Genomic DNA, 23,512 nt, shown 5'->3' with positions numbered 1-23,512 from the left:
CTTTCTGGCCAGTTTGAGGGAAGCCCAGTAGGGAACCACAGAGTAGTTAGGAAATAGTCATATTTTGTTTTATACATCTGGAGCTTTATTTTTACATAAGAAACAGCATGACTGTGTGCAAAAGTTTTTGCCAGTGTACAGCTGTGTTACAACTGAGGGAATCCTGTCTGCTTGGATCAGAAAACCACAGTTCGGGTGCCTGCTTTATCGTGTGGTGGTGCCCAAATTGTAAGGAAAGGGCCCAGAAGGAAATAAACCATCCCTGTTCGCAAGAAGTCTTGCAAGCCTAAACCTAAATAGTGAGAGTGTCACTAAGGCTTGGGAGGATGGGGCACGGTGTTCTTTGGCTTCTCATTCCTCTGATCAGAGAGTTGACTGGGATCAGGAGGCAAAAAATATCTGTGGACTCACAAGATTCTGCTTGCCGAACTGAGTTGTTGCCCAATCTTCTCGTCCCTCTGGTTCCTTCCCCTAAACCTGATTTGTTAAGTACTTTTTGGCTTGGTTGGCCTTCTCTCTCATCCCTGAGATCTTCTCCTCTCCCCAAATTCTTCCACCCATGTGGCCCTATTTGGATCCCTCAGTGCTTTGGGGGTTTAGTAATGGGGGAATCTAGCTCATGTTATATGATTGTCAGTTCCTGGGTCTCAGGGAGGCCATAGTGAACTTTGTGCTGCTCAAACAGCTTGCGCAGGGCACTGATGTAGAGTGCGTGGTACTTGTCCACTGTCTTCTTGTTTGGCTTCTTAATCCTGGGGATTGACAGGGGCTCCCCAACTATGGGGAAGGAGAAGAGACAAGCATTAGAGCTACCCAACTCAAATGAACCATTCCTCAGAGGGAGCCATGTACTGAAACTTAGTATCTGGGTCCCCTCCCCTTCCTTTGTTCTTTCCCTCTGCTCCAGCCCCATCCAGTCTCGTATTCTCCAAATACCTAATCTCATGCACGCTCAAGAGAATGAAAGCAAGCTCAGGAGAGTGTTGAAGGAATGTATGTGAATAATGATGCTCTCATGGCAGCTGCTGAACTCTGTCCCACCTGTGAATGGCCACAGCTCTTATCTGTTTAGCTGTCCTCCACACCCTGCCCTCAATCACACCCACTGGAATTCCTATCGCCCATCCCAGCTGTGTGTCAGGTCCCCTGGGACTTGATGGATGACCTGGGTATGGGGAATCAAGGACCAGGGTGGTCCAGAGATACTGGAAATCTCACCAACAGTGGTAATGGGCCGATTGAAAGGCAGGAAACCCCAGGATCCTCGAGTGAGGCCCCGGCCATGGAAAGTACAGAAATTTAGTCCCAGGATTTTTTTACACGTGTCCTGGAAGGTTTTTTGGAAGAACCTTATCCACGTGCCCTCAGGGAAGGTCTCTTGATTGTAAACCTCATTCTCTCCAAAGGAATAGGAAGGGACAAGGTATGCTCTGCAAAGAGAGAAGGGGAAGTGTGAGTTCTCCCAGGCAGCTCCACCCAGCGAAACCCTCTCTAAGGTGGGAAACCTCTACAATCTCTCCATTATAGGACAAGAACCCAAGCACCCAAACGTCTCCAGCCTTGGGTTTCATTTTTGCTATGCCCCACCCTCCCAAGTGAACCCTTTGCAGGGAAGCTGCTGCACCTTGTCCTGTGACCTGAAGAAGCTAATCTTAGGCAATCTAACTGCCTTCATTGCACCCAACATCAAGAGTGATCTTCCTAAACTGCATACCTGGGCACATCACTCCTCTCTTTAAAATCCTTCCAGAGTTCCTCACTTTGTGCCACACTGCTTAGGATGGCCTTTGAGCTCTAGCCCTGGCTACCTGGCTAGTTTCCCCTCTCCCCACCCCTTCCTTGCGATCTGCTTAGCCATACTAAGTGTGCCAACTTCTCTCTTGTCTATAGGTCTTTGTACACTCTGCTCCCTCTCCTGAAAATGCCTTCCCTCTGTCTTCACGTGGCTAATTCTATTTTGCCCTTCAATACTCAACTCCAATTTCATCCTCTTGAAGAAACTTTCTTTGATCACCTCCAACTCCCTCCCCTACAATGTGGATTAGGCACCCTTCATCTAGTGCTTATCTTTTTCCTACACTAACACTATCCTAACTCTGTATTACTGTCATCTCCTTATCTGATTGACTCCCTAGTTGTCTGTCAAGCTGATCAAAGGTGGGAACTGTGTCATTCATCTTTGAATCTCTAAGACCTGGCATAGTGCCTGATACGTTGTAGGTCCCCTGAGTTCTTTCTCCCTTTTGGTCTGACTGGCAACTCCTACTAATATTTCAATTTGCAAGTCAGATGTCACCCACCTATGAAACCTCTACTTTAGGTGAAAGTCTTTCTGTCAATTGGTGCTCTCATAGCATTTTGTACATATCTCTATTATAGCATGTCATTCATTCAACAAATATTTATTGAGTTCTTTCTATGTGCCAGTACTGTTTTAAGCCCTGGGAATATATCAATGAACAAATGGATTAAAAAAAATCTCTGTCCTCATGGAGCTTACCTTTTATTGAAGGAAGACAGACAATAAACAATAATAACAAACAAAAAGCCAGATACACAAACAAATAAAATTGATGATATGTAAGAAGGTGATAAATGCAATGGGAAAAAATAGAGCAGGATGATCTGGACAGACTTTGTTGAGAAGAGACATCTGAGCAAAGACCTGGAGGAGGTGGAGGAATGAGCCAAGCAGTTATTTGGAGGAATAGTGTTTCAGGCAGAGGGGACAGGTAGAGCAAAGGCCCTAGGGCAGGAGTGTGTGGCATGTTTGAAGGACAGCAAGCGGGCCAGTGTAGCTCTAATGGGATGAGCAAGGGGGAGAGCAGTGGGTGATGAGGTCCGAGAGGTGGCGAAGGACCAGATTATTAAGGGTCTTGCAGGCTCTTGTACAGACTTTGGCTTTCGCTTGGAGTGAAATGGGAGCCATTAGAGCATTTGGAGTAGTGACAAGACCTGACTCACGTTTAACAGGATCATCCTGGCTACAGTTGAGAATAGACTCATGTCTGTCTTCCTCATTGAACTATGAGTTCTTTTTTTTTTAAAGATTGGCACTTGAGCTAACATCTGTTGCCAGTCCTCTTTTTCTTTTTTTTCTTCTTCTCCCCAAAGCCCCCCAGTACATAGCTGTATATTGTAATTGTAGGTCCTTCTGGTTCTGCTATGTGGGATGCCGCCTCAGCATGGCCTGATGAGCAGTGCTGGGTCTGCGTCCAGGATCTGAACTTGTGAAGCCCCGGGCCGCCGAAGAGGAGCGCACGAACTTCACCACTCGGCCGTGGGGCGGGCCCCTGAACTATGAGTTCTTTAAAGGCAAGGACCTGGTCTTATTTATTTTTGTATCCTCAATGCCTAGTACTATGCCTGATACACAGTAGGTGTTCAGTAACTGCTGAATGAATGCATTCTATTTCTCAAACCAGATTGTATGCTCTTTGGGGGCAGTAACCGTGTCTTATTCATTTTTACAATCCTCACAGCATCAAGCCCAGTGCCTTCCTTGCCCTGGGTAGGTTCTCTGGGCATCTCAGTTAATGGGTTGATATAAAGTGAAGTCCCCTACTTCCCCAGACTCCCAGCCTACTAGGTAATGTGTAGAACGTAAAGGTCTTCTTCTACTGTTCTTTCTTCAATTTCAAGTAAGAAAAAGTGCACATCGAAATGTGTCTGGAGGGGCCAGCCCCATGGCTGAGTGGTGAAGCTCACATGCTCCACTTTGGTGGCCCAGGGTTCACCGGTTCGGATCCTGAGCACGGACCTAGCACTGCTCATCAAGCCATGCTGAGGTGGTGTCCCACATAGAGCAGCTAGAAGAACCTACAACTAGGATATACAACTGTGTACTAGGGGGCTTTCGTGAGAAAAAAAGAGGAAGATTCGCAACAGACGTTGGCTCAGGGCCAATTTTCCAAAAAAAAAAAGAAAGAAATGTGTCTGGAGGTCTAAACACCCTTAAGGCACAGTGTGAGGGAGTAGAGAGAAGCAGTCAGAATGAAGAGGGAGCCCCCCTAACAGGTTTCCAAGGGAGGGCACCATTCTGGAGAGGTGCTACATAGGACCTATGGCACCCTGACAATAGGGCACCAGGAACTAGGGACCCACCCTGTCGTCAGCGCCAACTTCACAAAACCTTTACGCTGTTTAAGGACAAGGGTGGAGACTCCTGGCTGGCACAAGAGGGCTTCAGCAGCTCCACCCACCACAACAACCACGGCGTTGCCTGAGCCTTTCTGGGTCAGCAAATACTTCAAGGCTGACTCACTCACTGGGCACACACCTGTGAAACAAGAGAGTCAAGTGGCATAACAAACTTAGTACCTGAGGATGGAGTAAGGGGTTCTTTTGGGCTCGTCCTTTCTGGACACAGTTCTTCTGTTTCCTGACTATTTTTGTTTCCACCGTTCTGTCTTTGACCTCCACATCCTGGGTTAGCCTCAGCCTGAGGTTGATCCTTAGGGTCAGCTGCTTGCCTTGGGGTCTGTGCTGCTACAGTTGGGGCTACATTGAGTTTCTCTGCCTACTTCTTAGCTCGATAGTATTTAAGCCCATCCCTTCCCTCTCTACCCATGAACCACAGCTGTCTTCCACTCTTCCCAGGCTGACAGCACGGGAGACTCTCCAGAGTTCTCTCCCCCAGGGGTGACCAGGACTAGCCACCACCAACCTGCTTCCTCCCTAGAGCAACCTGCCAAAGGGGAGCCGTTGGCCGGGGTTTCTGGAGAGCAGGCAGGCCCAGGAACATACCCGAGCCAAACTGAAATGGGGATGAACCATGGATTGAGGATGACACCCTGTCGCTCAACAACAGGCACAGTCTTTCCTCAATTCTGCTTCCCATCTTTGCCCTGTGCTTACCTTCTGTTCTCTCCTGGGATGGCAGAAATTGCTTCTAGGCCTCGGTCATTGAGGGAGACTGCTGCTCCAGGTTCATGCCAACCTCAGAGGGGAGCAGAACTGTCCTCTGGGACTCTAGTGGTCCCACCTGGCCCCTCCAGATGAATGTATCTTACCTTTTAATGTTTGGCTTCAGTTGTTTTCTGGTGTCCGGAAGGATGGATATTTATCCAGAGAGAAGGACACTTGTCACAGTACCCTGCCTTGAAGCCTGGCGTGGGGAAGTTGTCCTGGATTCTGATGGATGCTTATCCTTTATCCCTTGATCTCTTATGCAAGTTTGAAGGGGCTCCCAGGAGATAAAGGTCATGGGCCAGGAGGGTACCAACTAGTATGAGAGACTTTAAAATGTCTTTAAGATGCCCCAGGATGAGAACTGCTATATAAATGGCCCAAAGAAGCCAACTGACATCCCAGAAAGAGTGGCAAAGTTCGCCTGAGCTGTTCCATTCATGCCTGATTTTCTGCACATTTGGGTTTGCTATTTGGCTTTTGCCTTCTGCTTTCCACTTTGGCTTTGATTCTGAACTGCAACCTTCTGCTTCCTCCTCTGAAAGGATTCCTGGCAACGCTTATGAATGCACATAACTTATCCTGCTGCCTAACCAAACAAACCCTGCCTTCCAGATCTTGGATGGAACCTGACAGTTGGCCACATACTCCTGTTACTGGACCAATGTGCTCTGGACTCATTTTCTACTAAGTCCTCTTCGAGCAGATAGTGAGAATTGGACCGACTGTCAGGGCTTATTGCGGTTGGAGCCCTGAGGTAAGTCAGAGAATGGAATGATTTCTTATACTCACCCATTGACATCACATATTCTCGCACAATTGGGATCCAGAAGATCCCTTCCAAGGTCCCTACAGAAGGAGTGATGCCTGGGAAAATCCGAGCAAAGCCAGTGGCCTCAGTAGCAAAGTTGATGAAGACACCATAAGAAACAATGCCATGGGGGTGGCTGGCAATGATATAGTTGTGTTTGGGAGAGAGGTCCTGAGTCTTCACCAGCTGTTAGAGGGAGACTGAGTCAGAGCAGTGGATAGGAAGAAGGAAGGAGATGACATGTGGACTAAGATCCCAGCAAGTAGACTGTGTTTCCCATGGGGAGCCTAAATCCCTGTTCATTGGGATGTCATCATTGTCATAGGATTGCCAGGGGTTATGATGCTCAGACCTGGATGTGCCACCATGAGGAAAGGCTGCTATCTATCCATCTTCCCACATGCTCATCCATCTTGGGCCCCTACTCTGCATTATGCCTCTGGGCCTTTACCTTCACTGCTGGCCACCAAAGCCTTTGAAAACATGGAGCTGAGTGGAGAGGGAGAGTCTGAATAACAGGGACCAAGGGTACCCAGAGGAAGAGTAGTCACCTTTATTGGGAAATAATTTCCGAAATACTTCCAGAGGGTCCAGTTTCGTACCCAAGCTGAACGCCTACCACCTGTGGGTACAGAAGGGAAGAGAAGAGCAGGCAAGCTATTGCCAATCCCTCTACCTCTCCCAGACGTAGAGGGTTCTTCCTACAGTCCTCAGGTCGCAGGAGGAGCCTCCTTCTCACACTTCTATATTTTGGGGGCACAGAGCTGTAGACACTGTCCCTGAATCCAACTCCCAAGAAGACATAGGAAGCCCCTGCTCCTCTGGAGCCAGCCAGAAAGGTGAAAGAGAAACAGTGTGAAGCTGGAGGCACCTGCCGAGAAATCTCAACCTCTTCATTCTTCCTGGGCAGCCTGGCAGAGACCTCTGTTCCCTATTGAGCTTTGCTCTCCTCTCTCCTTCCCCTTCCCTCTACCCCCCTTTACTATTCTCCCTCTCTCCACCTCCCCCCTTTCCTTTCTCTTTCCCCTTCTTTCCTCTCCCCACCCCTTCTTCCTCTGTCTCTCCCACTCTTTCCCTCCACCTCCCTCTTCCTGTGGTTCCATCCTTGGCACAGACATGGACCACCACTCTCCCCCTGTCTCTTACCTTGACTGTGGGTGTTCCAATCATAGGCAAGCCAGGCTAAGGCGAGCACAGACAAGGTCCAGAACTTAGTGAACACCAGAAAGTAGGGTATAAGGAGAATAGGAATAGCTCCTGAGGGGACACAAAGGGTTCATGCCCTTCAGTTCCCTTCAAGTTTAATAGACCTCTCGTAACCCCCATCTCTGCTCTATACTAAAGGAAGAGTCAATGCTGGTGAGAGACCCTTCTCTCTCTCTCCCCCAACCCCTCACTTAGTAGCTCTGCTGTGGTCCAGGCTGATCTCTGAGTCCCTGGATCTGGGTCCCTTTGATGGCTGAGATCTTAACTGAGGAAACAGCAGAACCATAACGTTCTCAGAGCAGGCCCCCAGCCAGGGTCAAAGGACGGCACTGCTTGGCAAGTGGAAAAGAACAGCTCCTTGGGCCAGTGGCTGACATCCCCATTCTGGGACCTCAGGAGGTCCTTTGTAAAAGCTTGACCCTCCTTCCTTTGTGGAACTGCTAAGTCAGCACATTCCAGCAGAGAGGGGCTGCCTGCAGTGTGCAGGATGTTTGATGCTGAGAGGAAAGCACATATTAGAAACTGCTTTACTATGTTGGATTTTGTCCCAATCAAAATGTCTCAAAAGTTCAGAAGGGAAAAAAATGATCTCTGTTAGCAAAGGGCCACAGCAAGCGGTGAAATGCAAACATGATACATCTTAGAGCTGTGGGAATCGAATTCCATTTTTAAATCTGCATTCATGAGAAAGAAGGGCTAAGTACACATATTGTCAATAAAAAAAGACCCAGCTAAGGGGATGACTTCTTTGACCAGGTAACCACATCATGGTAGACAAAAGTTTCAGAGGAGGGGAAGAAACTCAAGAGTTACCTACCAACAAGTTTGTCTCTCGCATTTTGGACACAAATGAAAATAACAGGAAGAAGACGGAATGTGCATTTCTTTAAAAAGTCACGCTATGGAGTAGAAGAAACCTTAGCGATAGGCTGAATAAGCATGTTGTAAGCATGCTAATTAAATAAGAAGTAGTGGTGGGAGGAATGCTATGGGAAGCCTGCCATGGATAAAAGTCCTGCTACTTCTGACCCTCATAAAAGATTAAATTTGCTGAGTAAGCTTCAGAAGAAAACTCAGGTAAAGTTAAATAAAAGTCATTATTAATTAAAAATAGTCTGTGTATCATTTCTTTTATATCTTGCTTCAAATACATTTCATTTGTATCCCCAGTATTTAGAATAGTGCTGTGCACAAAGTAGGTGTTTAACAAATATCTGTAGATTGATTGAAAGATACATAAATGTTTTCTCTTTTTAATAATAGTAAACTTAGATGATTAGTGCTTAGTCAGCATTTATGTTATTTCAACGTGACGTTATTTTAAGAGCATGGATGGATTGATTGTGTGCCTCACGTCTGATCTCTTTCAGTTATCCACCTGTCCTAGGGGTACTCTAACCAAGAACCATACCTCCATAAACACCACCTCTCTGGTGGAATCTATTTGAATTGCAGGTGTGGCACCTCAGGAGACCCTAAGTGTCCTTTAAAGGCAAGCCTGCCAGACCCAGCCTGTTTGAATGTCATCAGTGTCACTCACGGTGACAGAAATGGGATTTAAAGAGAGGAGAAACAGATGCCAAACATGGAAGAGCTAAAGATCATGTAATGAGGAATTCTGTGACAGAAAGCAAGGGTATCTGAGGTAAGAATGAAGAACAACCATTTGTGTGGATGCATATATGACGCTCGCATAGATATTATAGGCTTGACACCAGGAGGTGCTCCCAACATCTTGTGAGGAGTCTTGGAGTGGATTATCAAGGAGGAAATTCATGTAAGGTAGCTCCTATTTGTACTGAAGATGGCCAAGCCATTCTCATACATGTGTAGTATGGTACCTCATCATGACTTTAATTTGCATTTCCCTAATACCTAGTGATGCTTAATGGCTTTTCATGAACTTATCTGCCTTCTGTATATCCTCTTTGGTAAAGTGTCTGTTCAAATCTTTGGTCCATTTTTCAATTGGGTTGTTTGTTTTCTTACCGCTGAGTTTTAAGAGTTCTTTATACATTCTGGATACTAGTTCTTGGTCAGACATGTGATTTGCAAACATTTTCTCCCAGTCTCTGTTTATCTTTTCATCCTCCTAACAGGGTCTTTCTCAGAACAAAAGCTTTTAATTTTGATGAAGTCCAACTTGTCAATTTTTTTTCTTTTACAGATTGTGCTTTTGATGTCAAATCAAAGAGATCTTTATTTAACCTCAGGCCATGAAGGTTTTCTTCTAAAATTTTACAGTTTTGTGTTTTACATTTAGATGTGTGATCCATTTTGAGTTATTTTTTAATAAGATGTGAGGTTTTGGTTAAGGTTCATTTACTACGTGTGGATATCCAATTGTTCCAACATGATTTGTTGAAAAGACTATCCTTCCTCCACTGAATTGCTTTTGCATCTTTGTCAAAAATCAATTGGCCATTTTTATGTGGGTCTATTTCTAACTCTCTATTCTGTTCTATTGATCGATGTGTCTGTCCCTTCACCAATGCATCGGTGTCTTGATTACTGTAGATTTATACTGTCTTAAAATTAGATAGTGTATTCCTTCTTTATTCTTTTTCTAAGTTGTTTTAGCTATTATAGTTCCTTTGTTTTTCTATATAAATTTTAGAATCAGCTTGTCTATGCCTATGTCTACAAAGGTTAATAAATTAACCTTTTTATTTTGAAAAAACTTTAGATCAACAGAAAATTTGCAAGAATATTTTAATAAAAACTCATATAACCTTCACCTAGATCTACCCATTGTTAACATTTTACATTTGATTTACCTCTAATTATAAGTATATACCTGTATGTTTGTATCTGAGCCTACTACATTACAGAGATCACAACCCTTTGCCCCTAAATATCTGTGTGTACTTTCTTTATAATATCCACAATGCTATTATCGAATTTGGGAAATTTAATATTTATGCAAAACTATTATCTGATATACCCTGCTGGAATTTTTATTTGAATTGCATTATGTTTATAGATCAATTTGGGGAGAACTGACATATTTACTATTTTGGGTCTTTCAATCCATGAACATAGTATATCTCTGACTATTTAGGTATTTGATTTTATTCATTAGCATTTTATGGTTTTCAGCCTTCAGATGCGGTACAGGTTTAAATCTATTCATAAATATTTCACTTTTTGGAGGTATTTAAATGGTATTGTTTTTTAAATTTTTGTTTTCAATTGTTCTCTGCTAGTATAGAGAAATGTGGTTGATATTTATGTGTAATCTTGTATCATGTGACTTTGCTAACCTCATTTGTTAGTTCTTGGAGGGTTTTTTTAAAAAAAATTCCTTGGGATTTTCTATACAATCATGTCAGCTGTGAATTAGGACAGTTTTATTTCTTATTTTTCAATCTGTATGCATTTCTTTCTTTTTTTCTTCTTGCCTTATTGCACTTGCTAGGGCTTTTAGTATGATGTTGAATACAAATGGTGAGAGTACAATCTTTGTGCTTTGCTTTGCTCCCAATCTTAGGGAGAAAGCTTTCAGTCTTCGCCACAAAGTGTGATGTTAGCTGCAGATTTCTTGCAAATGCTCTTTATCAAGTTGAGCAAGTTTCCTTCTAGCCCTAGTTTTGAGAGGTTTTATCATGACTGAAAATGAAGTTTGCAAATGCTTTTCCTACGTTAATTGATATGATTATGTGTTTTTTCTTCCTTAGTTTACATTGATTGATTTTTCAAATATTTATACTTGCGTTCCTGGGATAAAGCCCACTTGGCAGTGGCATTATTCTTTGTAATATATTGCTGGATTTGGATTTTGCTTACTAGTATTTTGTTGAGGATTTTTGCATTTATATTCATGAAGGATATTTACTGGCCTATAGTTTTATTTTTTGTACTGTCTTTGGTTTTGGTATCAGGGTCTGGCCTCATAAATGAGTTGGCAAGTGTTCTTTCCTCTTCTATTTTCCTGAAAAGATTGTGTAGAATCTGTTATATATCTTGTTTAAAATGTTCGGTAGAATTTGCTGTGGAAACCATCTGGGCCTGCAGATTTTTGTTTTGGAAGGTTTTTTAATATTTTCAATATTTTGGAGCTATCTTTGACTTCTCACCCTTTCCAAAAAAATCTCTCCCATTCATCCTCCTGCCTCTGTCCCCATTGCTACTTCAATGGTTCGGGACTTGATCTCCTCTGGTCAGGACTGCAGTCTTTTGTCACTCTTTGCCTACTGGTCTCTTCCCCTCCAGTCCATTTCCCATGCTACTGCTAGATATTTCTCTTTTTTTGAGGAATATTAGCCCTGAGCTAACATCCTCCACCAATCCTCCTCTTTTTGCTGAGGAAGACTAGCCCTGAGCTAACATCCGTGCCCATCTTCCTCTACTTTATATGTGGGATGCCTGCCACAGCATGGCTTGACAAGTGGTATGTAGGTCTGCACCCAGGATCCGAACTGGCAAACCCTGGGCCGCCAAACCAGGGCGCACAAACTCAACCGCTGCACCACCAGGCCGGCCCCTTGCTAGATATTTTTTTTAAAGTACAATCATAACATTGTTTGCCTCCTCAATATTGCCTCAATATTTTCCCACTGCTTACAGAATAAAGTCTGAACTTGTTAGCCTGGCATTTAAGACCCTCCATGGACTAGCCCCACACATCTTCCCAGCCTCAGCTCTCAGTACCTGCACTCATGCCCCTTATGCTCTAGCCTAGTATTTCTCAGATTGTGGCCTCTATACCACCGTAGGGACACTAGATGATCTGAGGTGGTGTATGTATGGAAAGTTATTTTAATGTGTAGTGAATAAAAGTGAATTCACGGTAGTGATATAAAGCTTCCTGTTAAAATACATTAATTTAGATTATAGAAATGAGTCAATTTGGACAAAATGTTAAGTAATAATAACATAGGTGGTTCTCAGATGTGGAAAGAACCAGAAAGTGGGATGCAAATGGCTGAAGTATGGGTAACAGTGGCCCAACCACCTTAGTCTATTCCCCATTCCCTCAAGCCACCAAGAAATTTCACATGTCTATGCCTTTGGTGATGCTGTTGGCTCATTCTGACTACCCTCTCCCCAACTTTCTGCCTATCAAAATTTTCTTAGCCTTCGAGGCTTAGCTCAAATAATACCTCCTTGATGATATCTTTGCTGATTCTCTGGTCAGAATTAAGCTTCCTTCTTCCAGACACCCACAGCGCATTACTTATGCTTCTATTTGGCCCTGTTTCATTCTGCTGCTTGTGTAGTTAATATGTCACATATCTGGCCCTGTCCCTATTAGGCAGTAAGCTTTTTGAAAACAGCCTTTAGCACAGTGCCAAGCAGAGGGAAATGATTCATGATAAATATTTGTTACCTTAAATTGTAGCACAGGCAGAAGTTCGATTTCAAAATTCTCCAAATGGCAGGTAAAAGCTGATAGGAAGAGCAGCCATCAATGCTCTTATTTCAAAAAAGGAAAAACCTTCTGAGGTTCCAGGGTATGCATGTGCATGTAAGGCTATAGGCAACCAGTTATTTTCAGTGTAAAGCAAAAACCCAGCATCCTAATGAGTTGGCTCAAAGCCTTCAGAAATCCAAGAACATGGCTGGTTTGTCAAAGATGAGTTTCTGTGGCTTTGTGACTGGATCTAAATAAACTATAAATACAAGAGCCTGTGAGAGTAAAAGGTAATTTAATAATTCAACAAACATTGTGCACACTTCATGTGAAGTCTCTGTGCTAGAAGCCATGGGGATAGGATTGAGGACTGAAAGGAGAAGGGTGAAGAGAGTGAATATGGGAATGATGAAAATAATGTAAGTCTGGTCATGGATACCATGTTTCAAGTATTTATTATTAACACTCTGTTCAGCACTCAATGTGCGTTATCTCATTTAATCCTCTCACAAGCCTAAGAAATAACCCCACCATCCCCATTTTACACGTGAAGAAACTGAGGCTCAGAGAGGTCATGTACCTTCACTCCAAACTTTGGGAAAAAAAGTAGTGGCATTTGTTGAAACTTTACTATGTGCCAAGAGCTATTTTAAGCACTTTCCGTGTGTTAAGTCATATTAATACACGTAAAAAATAAAGTTCTTGCTCTCCAGAAACTCATAGTTTAGTGGGGAAGACTGATACCATAAATAATGGAGACATCCCAGAGGGTGAAAACTATATAGTCAGAGTTCAAATGTCATTTTATGGGAACCCAGGAGAAGACCATCCTTACTACTGGGAAAGCTAGAAAAGCTTCTTTCAGAAGGTAAGATTTAAGCTGCATTTTGGAGGAAGAGTAGGATTTCGACAGATGGATAGTGGAGGAAGGGCCTTCCATGCACAAGGAAGAGCTTGAAAAAGGCCTCAAGATGGAAGAGTCCAAGGCCCATGAGTAACATCATAACCTGAAAAAGTACAGGGAGCATGGGGGCCGCAGAAAAGGAGAGGAAGCTGGGAAGGAAGCTGGGGAGATTAGGCCTGACCGTGAATGGAATGGGAAGCCAGTGAAGGTTATTAAGCAGAGGAGTAGCATGATCATATCTGCGTATCAGTAAGCTAACTTGGAATAACTGTGGGAACAGGAGAAACTGTCGGAAAGGAGATCAGCTAAGAGCTGCAGTGATTTAGATGAGAGGCAATGGGAACCTGAAATAGGCTACTATTTCTCAAACCAATTTGCAAGATACTATGGAGGCAGAATTTTCAGGGTTTGGCAGTTGATTGGATATAGGGGCTGAAGGAAAGGAAGTAGTGAATGATGCCTTAAAGCAGCCTATGAGAATGCTGAGACTATGTCAAAGTCTCTATTTGCCTAATTTTCTAGGACCTTGTTGCTCATTATTCTTCCTGAGGGTGCAATGAAATCAGCGTGTAGAGTGCCTGTCTCAGAAGTGGTTGTCAATCCTCTGTTGATCAAATGGCAAGGTTGGCAGTGTCTTATGAGGTGGGGTGGTTGGGCTCCAAGTAATGTCAATTTCTATAAGAGAAAGAAAGAAAAGGAACATCTATTGAAGACTGTTTCATCTCTTTGATCTTTGGAATGGTCTTGAGAAGCAGGTACTATGCTTTATTTCTACAATGAAGGAAGGTGAATGTCTTACTTGCTCAAGATCACATAGAAAATAATAGTGACTTACTTGCACAAAGTCATGTAGCAAGTAAGTGGTGAACCTGGTCTGTCTGACCCCCAAGATTATGTTCTATTTTTTGTAGTATCAGAAACCAGAGAGAGAAGGCAGGCCCACAAGAAAACGATGCCCAGGAGAGAGAGAAAAAGAACAAGAGGTGGACTTAAAGGTCTCTAGTGAGGAAGAAGAAATCTGGAAGAATTTTCAATTAAGTGTCAAGCCTGGTCTTGTGAGAAATATAATAATGACAAGACATGGCTCCTGTTTCTCATGGAGCTTAGTGAGTAGAAGTGACAAAGGATATAAGGACTGCTACCCAACAATTTTTTTTTAAAGATTTTTATTTTTTCCTTTTTCTCCCCAAAGCCCCCCGGTACATAGTTGTATATTCTTCGTTGTGGGTCCTTCTAGTTGTGGCATGTGGGACACTGCCCCAGCATGGTTTGATGAGCAGTGCCACGTTCGTGCCCAGGATTCGAACCAATGAAACACTGGGCTGCCTACAGCAGAGCGCACGAGCTTAACCACTCGGCCACGGGGCCAGCCCCTACCCAACTATTTTTACAAAGTGCTTTGGACTTTCGGAGGTGATGTAGTCTTGAGTTGTCTGGAAAATGTTGCAGAGAAAGTATAACTTGAGCAATATCTCAATGGAGGGGTTGTCTGTGGATAGCCCAGGAAGAGTGATCAGGGCAACTTTCCAGTGGAGGGAATAGTCAGAGCAGAGGTGAAGGAGTGGGAGAGTACCCTTCGTGTTTGTTCTGTGAATAGATTGCCTGGAATACAAGCTTCATATAGGGGAAGAGTAGGAGGATGAGTTGGTAAAGGGTTAGAGCCAGAGAGTGGAGGAGGGCCTTGAATGCCCAGGCTAACATATTTGTACTTCATCGAGTAGGCCATGGGAAACCACCAACTATTTTTGAGCAGAAGGCTGTAATCAAAGGTGCTTTTGAAAGACTCTTCTTGGAGTAGGCAGTGGAACAGATTGGAGAGAGTGGAGAGTAGAAGGCAGAGGGCCAGGAAAGAGGATATTGCAACAGTTTAGGTAGATGGTGATACAAGCCCAGGAAAGAAGAGACAGATGGAGTGCCAGCCTTTAAATGGGAGCTAGCCCTCAGAGAGGCTGTCAAGGCCTTTGCCTAATTCTCAGGGTCATGAATATTTGTATTCCATATCTCCCCCAAACTGTCTTTTCATTCCTCTCTTCTCACTTCTTCCCTCCTTGTCCCTCTGCCTTTTTTCTCCTCCCTTTCCATGTTTCTTCCCCCATCACTTCCAGTAATGCTCAGTAATCAGCCATGATTCTGAACATCATTTGGGAAGGAGGAGAAGCACTGAGGGAGGCTCTGAGCAGGACAGAAGGGATGAAGGAAAAAGGGTGAGAAAGAGAAGAAAGAAGGGAATTAGGAAGGAAGGGAGGGAGGAAGGGAAGGAAAAAAGGAGGAAGGAAGGAAAGACAGTTTTTTGGAGGGAGCATTTACTGTGGACTAGGCTGAGAGGATGAGGATACTGAGGCTTAGAGGGGTTACAGTACTTGTCCAAAGTCACATAGCTTATTGTTAACCAAGTTTGATGAACTCCAGAACCCATGCCCTCTTCACTGACACACTGCTTCCCTTTTCTGCCTTCCCTGATGTCCTCAACTTGATGTAATATTTTCTTTCTCTGAAACCCTAATATCACTTCCTTGTGGCTCTTTCTTCCACTTACCACAGTCTTCCTTACATTGTGGTGACTTGTGTGCATGTCCAGGAGTGACACATGAAATGTGTACAATGGTGGAACAAATGATTGGTTTATCTTTGTTACTAGATAGCAAGGAGCCCATACTTGACACATTGTTGCAGTCTCAGCAGGGACAGCCAAGCTCTTATCATTAGTATTTGCTCTATAACTGTTGAACAGATTTGAATGTCTTACACCTCTGTGGGCATCACACACTGTTAGATGCTATTGCTACCTTGGTAATTCCAAAGACCCAGGATTCACGTTGTAATTTCTAGCATAATCACTAAAAAAATAGAAACAGGATGTATAACACCTAAGCTAGTAGAGGAAGACAAATGGAATGATAAAGATAAGCAATCTAAAAGAAGTCAAGACAAATGGCCAGCAAGGATATGAAAAGATGCTCAATGCCACTAATCATTACGGAAATGCAAATCAAAACCAAAATGAGATATTAGGATGACTACTATAAAAAACCCCAGAAAATAAAGAAGTGTTGGTGAGGATGTGGAGAAATTGGAACTCTTGCATGCTGTTGGTGGGAATGTAAAATGGTGCAGCTGCTATGAAAAACGGTATGGCAGTTCCTCAAAACATTTTAAAATGGAATTACCGTATGATCCAGCAGTCTCACTTCTGGGTATATACCCAAAAGAGCTGAAAGCAGGCTCTCAAAGAGATAATTGAATACTCATGTTCATAGCAGCATATTCACAATAGCCAAGAGGTAGAAGCAACCCGAGTGTCCATCAATGGATGAATGGATAAACAAACTGTGATGTATACATACAGTGGAATGGTATTCAGCCTTTAAAAGGAAGGAAGTCCTGTCACGTGACACAACATGGATGAACTTTGAAGACATTATGCTATGTGAAATAAGCCAGTCACAAAAGGACAGATACTATACAATTGCACTTACATGAAGTACCCAGAGGAGTCAAATTCAGAGACAGAAAGTAGAAGGGTGGTTGCCAGGGGCTGGAGGAGGAGGAACGGGGAGTTAGTGTTTAATGGGTACAGAGTTTCAGTTTTACAAGATGAAAAGAGTTTTAGAGATGGGTGGTGGTGATGGTTGAACAACACTGTGAATGAACTTAATGCCACATAACTGTACACCTAAAAATGGTTAAAACGGTAGATTTTATGTTATGTCTATTTTACCACAATTTTTAAAAACTTTTAAAAATGCAGGTGAAGGAAAACATTGACATTTATTATTAGTGTTTTCACTTAAGATACACAGGTGCCATCGTTTGCCCATCTTCCAGCTTTTCCAGGATGACTGAAAGCTGGTGAGATTGGCAGGGCAGGTGGACGGGGGCGGGCATTACAAGGAGGCTAATGCTCTCACTCTCGGACCCTTACATATTCAGTGTTGGATACTCCCTCTGCCCTATCCCTGTGCAGAGACAGTGTCTTTTGAGAGGGGAAAAGGAAGAGAGGAAAAAATACTAAAGAAAAAATCATTTTCTGGGAGAAAAATAATAACATTTTATTGAGGAGAGCCCCCTAGAAGAGCCAGAACAACCGAGCACTTGCATTCAAATGCCATACAGAGGTTTTCTGGGCTGGGACAGACCCCATGCCTGAAAGGATCAGCTCACACCGCTTGGCCTCTCCTGCCCTCTTTTCTCTGCTCTCTCTGCCCCATCTTTGCCCACTCTTTCTGGGATCCGGACTTGAAATGGTGGCTGCCACCTCGATACCAAGTCTCTTAAGACTTTCCTGTGCCCTTCACTTGCCTAGCTAAGCGCTGGAACTTGTCAGAGGGGTCTTTTTGAGGAAATTAAGATAAATGCAAAGGAAAACAAAAAGAAAATATGAGGGACTAGAAACAAGTTTACAGAAAAATTGCTTCCTTGTGTTAACATAGCTAGAGCCAAGCCATTGATGGACTCAGAGCTTGGCATGATTTGATTTCAATAAGGCTCAATAGTCTTCATCTTTTGGGGACCATGGACCCCTTTGGAAGTCTGGTGAAGCTTATGGACCCCTTCCCTGAATAATATTTTTAAATGCACAAAATAAAATACACAGACTTACAAAGGAAACTCCTTATATTAAAAGTTATAAAAAATTACAAAAAATATGATATAGTAACATGAGCTTCTTGATGTATGCCTTAAATAACCAGACCTAACAATGGCTCCAATAACTATTGGGATTTTGAAGTACTAGTCATGTGCATACATGAAATTTCGAGATGCTTGCAACAGCTGGCATATGAAATGTAAATCTCTGTGATGTCTATTACTGACAAAGACACAGGTACTGCTAACACTTTTGTGGTTTGTTGGCACATTCATCATTTCAATTTGAGGTTAGTGAAAATAGGAGGTAACTTTTTCCATACAAATTCAAAGTTGTCTCTCCCCTCCATGTGTTCTACATCCATAGGCCCCTGGTTAAGAACCTCTGCTCTAAGGAGTCATGTAGCCTCCCAGAGACTGGAATCAGCTGCCTCCCACCTGTCCCATCCTTTAGGATGACATTTCTCCCCGTCCAGTTTGCCCCTGTAATCGCTGCCTACAAAGTCCTGGTTTCTGGCTGGGAAAAGCTTGCAGCCCTCAGCCCATTTGCTCAGCACTGATGATTGCCATGACCTGAGTCCACTGCACAACTGACCTTTTCTCAAAATTCTGTCTAGTGAGTCACTCAGGCAGCCCTCAGATTTTCCAGAATTCTCTCACCATAATCTTATATTGGAAAATCACCCTACGCTTACTTAGTAACACCATTTCTGCAAGTTACCACCACCTCTGCCCCTGTCCCTGAATATGACTCTTTTCGGCTAGTCCAGAGACGGCAGTCTTGAGAAGGCTGGGTGATCTTTAAACCAGAACAACCACAGCCTCACTCCTGGCCTTCAGAGCCCTCAGCTGGGAGGAGAGAGATCCAGTGCACTCAACAGTAGCCATCTCTCTGGGTGGTGAGGCACAATCCTTCCTAGAGGGAGGAGAATAACCAAAGGATCTCTTCGGAGCCCTCCTCATCTGGGGATTCCTGGCCTCTTTTTTGGCCCATTCCCATGTGCTCTTCGGTCCCTGGGTTCACTCACCTAAAAACACGTAGACTGGGATCCACTGTAAAACAGAGAGGGTTCGGAGGGTCTCTTGAAGATCCAGTCGGGAGAGAAAGGCCATGGCTATGGTGCTGTTCTGTTGTGGCAAGTAGCCCAAACAGAAGGCCAACACCTCTAAAGCTGAGCTGATTGCAGGTGCTTTGTTCTAACTGCTTATCATTGAGTCAGTTTAGCTGCTGGAGGTTTTAGGCTTGACCTAACCTTTCTTCCAGTCTTCTCCATTCTCTGCCCCACCCCAACTTCCTACACACACAAGGTTTCAGATCATCTACCTAATCTCCTTAATATGTATCCCTTTTTCACATGTTCAATTGCAATGAGGCAGAAATGGCCTTGGGTTGGTTTTAGCTGTGTGTGTATGTGGAGGAGGGGGTCCCTGATAAATTAATGTAGGAAAAGAGAATGGCTTAGGCCTCAGACAGGACCTCTGAAAAGCAACCTGCTACCTTTCCTTGCTTAAGAAATGGCACCTGCCAACCACACTTGTTTCTGCCCTAGTGGCTGCTCTTTGGCTCTCCCTGTCTTCTGCTGAGAGCCACCTAGTTGACTAAGGCCTTTTTCTGCACTGATATCTAGACTTCTCAGATCCCTCCTCGTACTGCTGTTCCCAGGGGCTCTGTATCAGCAGCCAGATACCTATGGTAGGCTGGGAGAAGCATTCCTTAGACAGCAGACCTGGGTTCTAGTCCTAGCTCCACCATGTCCTTCCCGTGACAGAAATTGCTCTGTCTCTTTAGATTTCAGTCGGAGCATTCGTTGTTGGAAGGCAGTGTAGTGGTTAAGGGCGTGGACTTTAGAGCCAGATAGCCAGAGTTCAGCTCTCAGCTCTGCCACTTACAGGTTGGCGAACATCTGTGCCTCGGTTTCCCATCTGTAAAATTGGGATAATAATAGTACCTACTTCATAGGGTTGTTCTGAGGATTAAATGAGTGCGTGACTGTAAAGTGCTTAGCACAGGGCCTGGCACACAGTAGGCACTGTGTGTTTCCTATTATTATTATTCATTTAGTTCAATTAATATCTACTGAACTTCTACTATGTTTCAGGCTAAAAGGCTTGCTTCTGCACACCAGCCTTTGCAAAGTTAAAAATTGTCCCCGTTGGGGCCGGCCTGGTGGCGCAGTGGTTAAGTGCCCACGTTCTGCTTCTCGGCAGCCTGGGGTTCACTGGTTCGGATCCTGGGTGCAGACAGGGCACCGCTTGGCAAAAGCCATGCTGTGGTGGGCATCCCACGTATAAAGTAGAGGAAGATGGGCATGGATGTTAGCTCAGGGCCAGTCTTCCTCAGCAAAAAGAGGAGGATTGGCAGTGAATGTTAGCTCAGGGCTAATCTTCCTCAAAAAATAAATAAATGAATAAATAATTTTAAAAAAATTTAAAAAAGAAAAGAAAAATTGTCCCCAGGTCCCAGACCTCTGGATTCATTTTTTCTCTATCTATTGAGTGCTGTTGAGTCAGGCACTCTTGTAGGCGCTGAGGTGGGGAAGAAAATGGACATGACTCCTGCCTTCACTGAGCTTCCAGTCTAGTGGAGGAGACAGACGTTAAACAGAAACAAATCACAAAAATGTTTACACTCTTGAATTTGTGATGTGTCCTAAAGGAAAAGACCAGTATTCTCAGCATAAGACCTTAAATATAGAAGGTGCTCAAAAAAATCTTCTGGATGTAACCAAAAGGGTTGCTTGGAAAATCAAATACAAAAATGGTATCAAGTGTCCTGCAAGTGCAAGGAAATATTGATTCCTTAGCCTGAAGCTCCAGTAAGATGTTGGTAAGTGGGGATGTTTTCCTTACAAATCTCTTTATGTCTGGAGGTCAGTGGGTCTATAATCTAGTGAAAGTAGACCCAAGAGTGGTGGTTCAAGGAGGGACCTGTGGAGGCGGAGGGTAGGGCAGAACAGGGTAGGTATTTCAAAATCCCCTGGAAGTCAGTGGATTACTTCTCAGGGCAGGCAGGCCCTGGGGAACAGTGGCATCTAGTGCCTTGGTTCAGGCTAGGGTGACCAACCAGCTCTGTTTGCCAGGGACTGAGGAGTTGCCCAGGATGCTGGGCTTTCAATGCTAAAACCAGGATGGTCTTGGGCAAACCAGGACAGTTGGTCCCCTAGTTCAGGCCCTTGTCACTGTTGCCTGGACTTCAGCAGGCTGCTTCCTGCTGGTCTCCCTTTGGTCTCCATGCTGCTGCTAGAGGATTGCTGTCAAATACAGCTCTTAGCATCTGCCCTGTTTCAAACCCTCCAAAGTCTCCCATTGCATGTGGAATCAAGTTCGAACTCCAGAGCCTGGTATCCAGAGCCATCTTTACACTTGTTTCTGCCCTCCTTGAAAGTCTCATTTCTCATCACTTTCACACCACACCCAACACAGCATCCTTCCCCAACTAGGAAGTACCCCTTCTTACTCTGGACCTTTGCCCATGGTGGTCTTGATGCTGGCCCTGATGTCAGTTCCCCTACATTAAACCCAGCATATATGCAGTTAAAACCAAAGCACTCTTTGCCTGCTTACTCCCTGGCTCCAGAATCCACTATCTGCCATGGACACAAACAGCCAAGGTCGCCCACCTGGGTTCCATATCATCTCCTCTTCCTCCCTACAAACAGTGTCCCAAGGCCGAACACAGGCTGGTGGAAAAGCTCTGACCGGCAAGGCCACTGACTCCCCACAACGTCTCTACAAGCAGCCACATTCCTCCCAAATCTTTAAAAGTCCTCGCCTCCCCTCTTTCCGGGAGACAAGATGAGACAAGACAAATTTGAGGGCTCACTCTCATCTCCCAGCTGATATCACCTGAAATAAAAACCTTTCTATGCCATAAGGCTGGCGTTCCAGTTTTTATTTGGCCCCTCTTGTGTGGTGGGTAAAGAACCTATGTTTGCAGGCGCTAACAATCTGGTAAGCCAGGCAGGAGGCTCTTGCCCATGGCTCCATGGCCCCGGGCCGACTGGGATTTCCTGGGAAGCAGCGCAGCAGCTGTCTAGGTGATTTGCCCTAGGAACCGACCCTAGTACCTTCTGTCTGGCCTGGCACCACTGACCCTAGGCATGTTTTCTTATGTCAAGGAAACAGGTTCTAGGTTTATTTGTTTGTTCTTCGTTCTGGTGAGTCGACGGACTCTGTCTGAAAGGGTAAGTCACCTCGGGACACCTGTGTACTTCCTTTCCCTCCTCTTGGGTTCCTTCCATTCTTGGAGGGGCCATCTGGGGCCCTTTCTGTTCGCAGAGGGGCCATCTAGGCATGCATTCAGAGTGGGAACAGTTGTAGGACTTTCTACCCTCAATCTGGGAAGCAGTTCACTCGTGTCTGGTTTTTCTTTGTCTGGGTCTGTGTGTCTGTCTGTCTCTGTGTATTGGAATGGGAAACATGCTGTCTGTCCCCAAGCAGAGCCCACTGGGGTTAATTCTGAGTAGATGGTCTAATTATAGTTATAAGCCAACATCTAAAAGGGATGATTTTCTTTTGTAACACTGCATGGCCACAATATTCTTTAAACTCCGGAGAGAAAATGGCCAAACAATGGATCCTTAAGTTGAAAAAACTATTAGAGAGCTCTCATCATAAACAGCTGTTTTATCGGTACCTATGAAAAGACCAAATTAAAAGGAAAATACAATGATTAGTCTTAAAAACTTAATCAAACTTGGGGCCTCAGCTTCTTCTTGTGGTTTTACAGATTCTAATGAAAACATTAACAAAGAAAAATCAAAAAAGAAAGAGTCACAGAACTCATCCCAACAGGATGAAAATATTTAGCTGGTTATTAGAAAGGAAAATGGGATAAATAAAACAGACATAAATAAAGTTAAAGCAAAGGTTTTATTAAAACACTGCCTAAGGTTGAATGGGCTAAAGGGACCCCCACTATTGGCCCCCCAACATTAAAGGACATCAGACAAACCTGTTCTATTCACCCCAGTGTGAAAAAATTTAAAAGGTCAGGAGGTGAAAATCACAGTGAGAAACCTGACCAGCAATTGTTTGGGGCAAGAGTTGAGCTGCTCAGGTTGATAAAACTGTAAAGATTAAAGTGTTTAAGCTAATATGATATGAAGAGGTTATGTCAACTTTGACTGAATGTTTTGGGGAATAGATGTTATGTCTAACTGGAAATGCTTTCCCTACATAATACTGTAATATTGAAACTTGTTAATGGAGTTCTAATATAAGTTATAATTAAAAGTATAAGAGTTGGTAAAATTAAGATAAAGTTTTGTAAAATTGGTATATTTAAATGGGGCAATTTCAGTTTGCCCAAACTGACGTATGTAATTGAAAAAAGCCAGCTACAAGAATAGGAAGCCTGTTTTAATCTTTTGAGCCTTCTAAATAAAATAAAAAATACTTTACTGCCTCTTTAAGAGAAATTAATTAAATAATTAAACATGACAGTGGCCTAGGCCAAATCTGCTGCTTCTCTCTCTTCTCTCGCTGAGATGTGCCACTTCAACTGCCCTGAAATTCCTGATTTAAAATTAAACAAGTAAAAATAAGTAAACTTTTGAGACAATTTGGAATAGTAATGGCCATTCTGGAGAATCTCTGTTTCAGATGAGCCTACCTTAGAGGTCACTCTTAAAAAAGAGGATTCAAAGTCTCTCGTAATGAAATACAGTCTTTGATTACTATACAGAAACTTTTAAAAGACGAAGTTATTAACATGACATAAAATGATCCTTGGTAAATAAGA

At 43.7% G+C, this 23,512-nt stretch overlaps 2 protein-coding genes across 4 annotated transcripts in view; both read right to left on the bottom strand.

Annotated features, from left to right (window-relative positions):
* Positions 1 to 62: 62 nt before the first annotated feature.
* DGAT2L6 (diacylglycerol O-acyltransferase 2 like 6) lies at positions 63 to 19,017 on the bottom strand. The gene is made up of 7 exons (XM_008507291.2): positions 18,798 to 19,017; positions 6,866 to 6,976; positions 6,271 to 6,341; positions 5,701 to 5,905; positions 4,105 to 4,279; positions 1,219 to 1,430; positions 63 to 777 (listed from the first exon to the last, which is right to left on the bottom strand). Exons 1-7 carry the CDS (start codon positions 18,880 to 18,882, stop codon positions 623 to 625), a joined length of 1,014 nt encoding a protein of 337 aa, XP_008505513.1. The 5' UTR covers positions 18,883 to 19,017; the 3' UTR covers positions 63 to 622.
* The window catches only part of IGBP1 (immunoglobulin binding protein 1), a 48,956-nt gene continuing 31,692 nt past the window's right edge, over positions 6,249 to 23,512 (bottom strand). For 2 of the 3 annotated variants that reach the window (XM_070603933.1, XM_070603929.1), the window contains one exon: positions 12,557 to 13,857. The gene's annotated coding sequence lies outside the window, so the exon portion shown is untranslated. Of the gene's footprint in view, positions 6,342 to 12,556; positions 13,858 to 23,512 lie in introns of those variants that run through there. The other variant, XM_070603930.1, reaches the window with a different exon arrangement.

This window comes from Equus przewalskii, chromosome X (genome assembly GCF_037783145.1).
Source record: "Equus przewalskii isolate Varuska chromosome X, EquPr2, whole genome shotgun sequence".
Classification (NCBI taxonomy): domain Eukaryota; kingdom Metazoa; phylum Chordata; class Mammalia; order Perissodactyla; family Equidae; genus Equus; species Equus przewalskii.
The sequence above is the reverse complement of the archived record's forward strand: the minus strand, read 5'-3'. Positions and strand labels throughout refer to the sequence as shown.

Excerpts from the sequence above, each read along its gene's own strand:
- DGAT2L6 (XM_008507291.2), bottom strand. The coding sequence starts at position 18,882 with ATGGCCTTTCTCTCCCGACTGGATCTTCAAGAGACCCTCCGAACCCTC. Across the intron at positions 6,977-18,797 it reads CCCAGTCTACGTGTTTTTAG|GAGCTATTCCTATTCTCCTT; the intron begins GTGAGTGAACCC and ends GTGTCCCCTCAG. Across the intron at positions 5,906-6,270 it reads GAAATTATTTCCCAATAAAG|CTGGTGAAGACTCAGGACCT; the intron begins GTGACTACTCTT and ends TCCCTCTAACAG.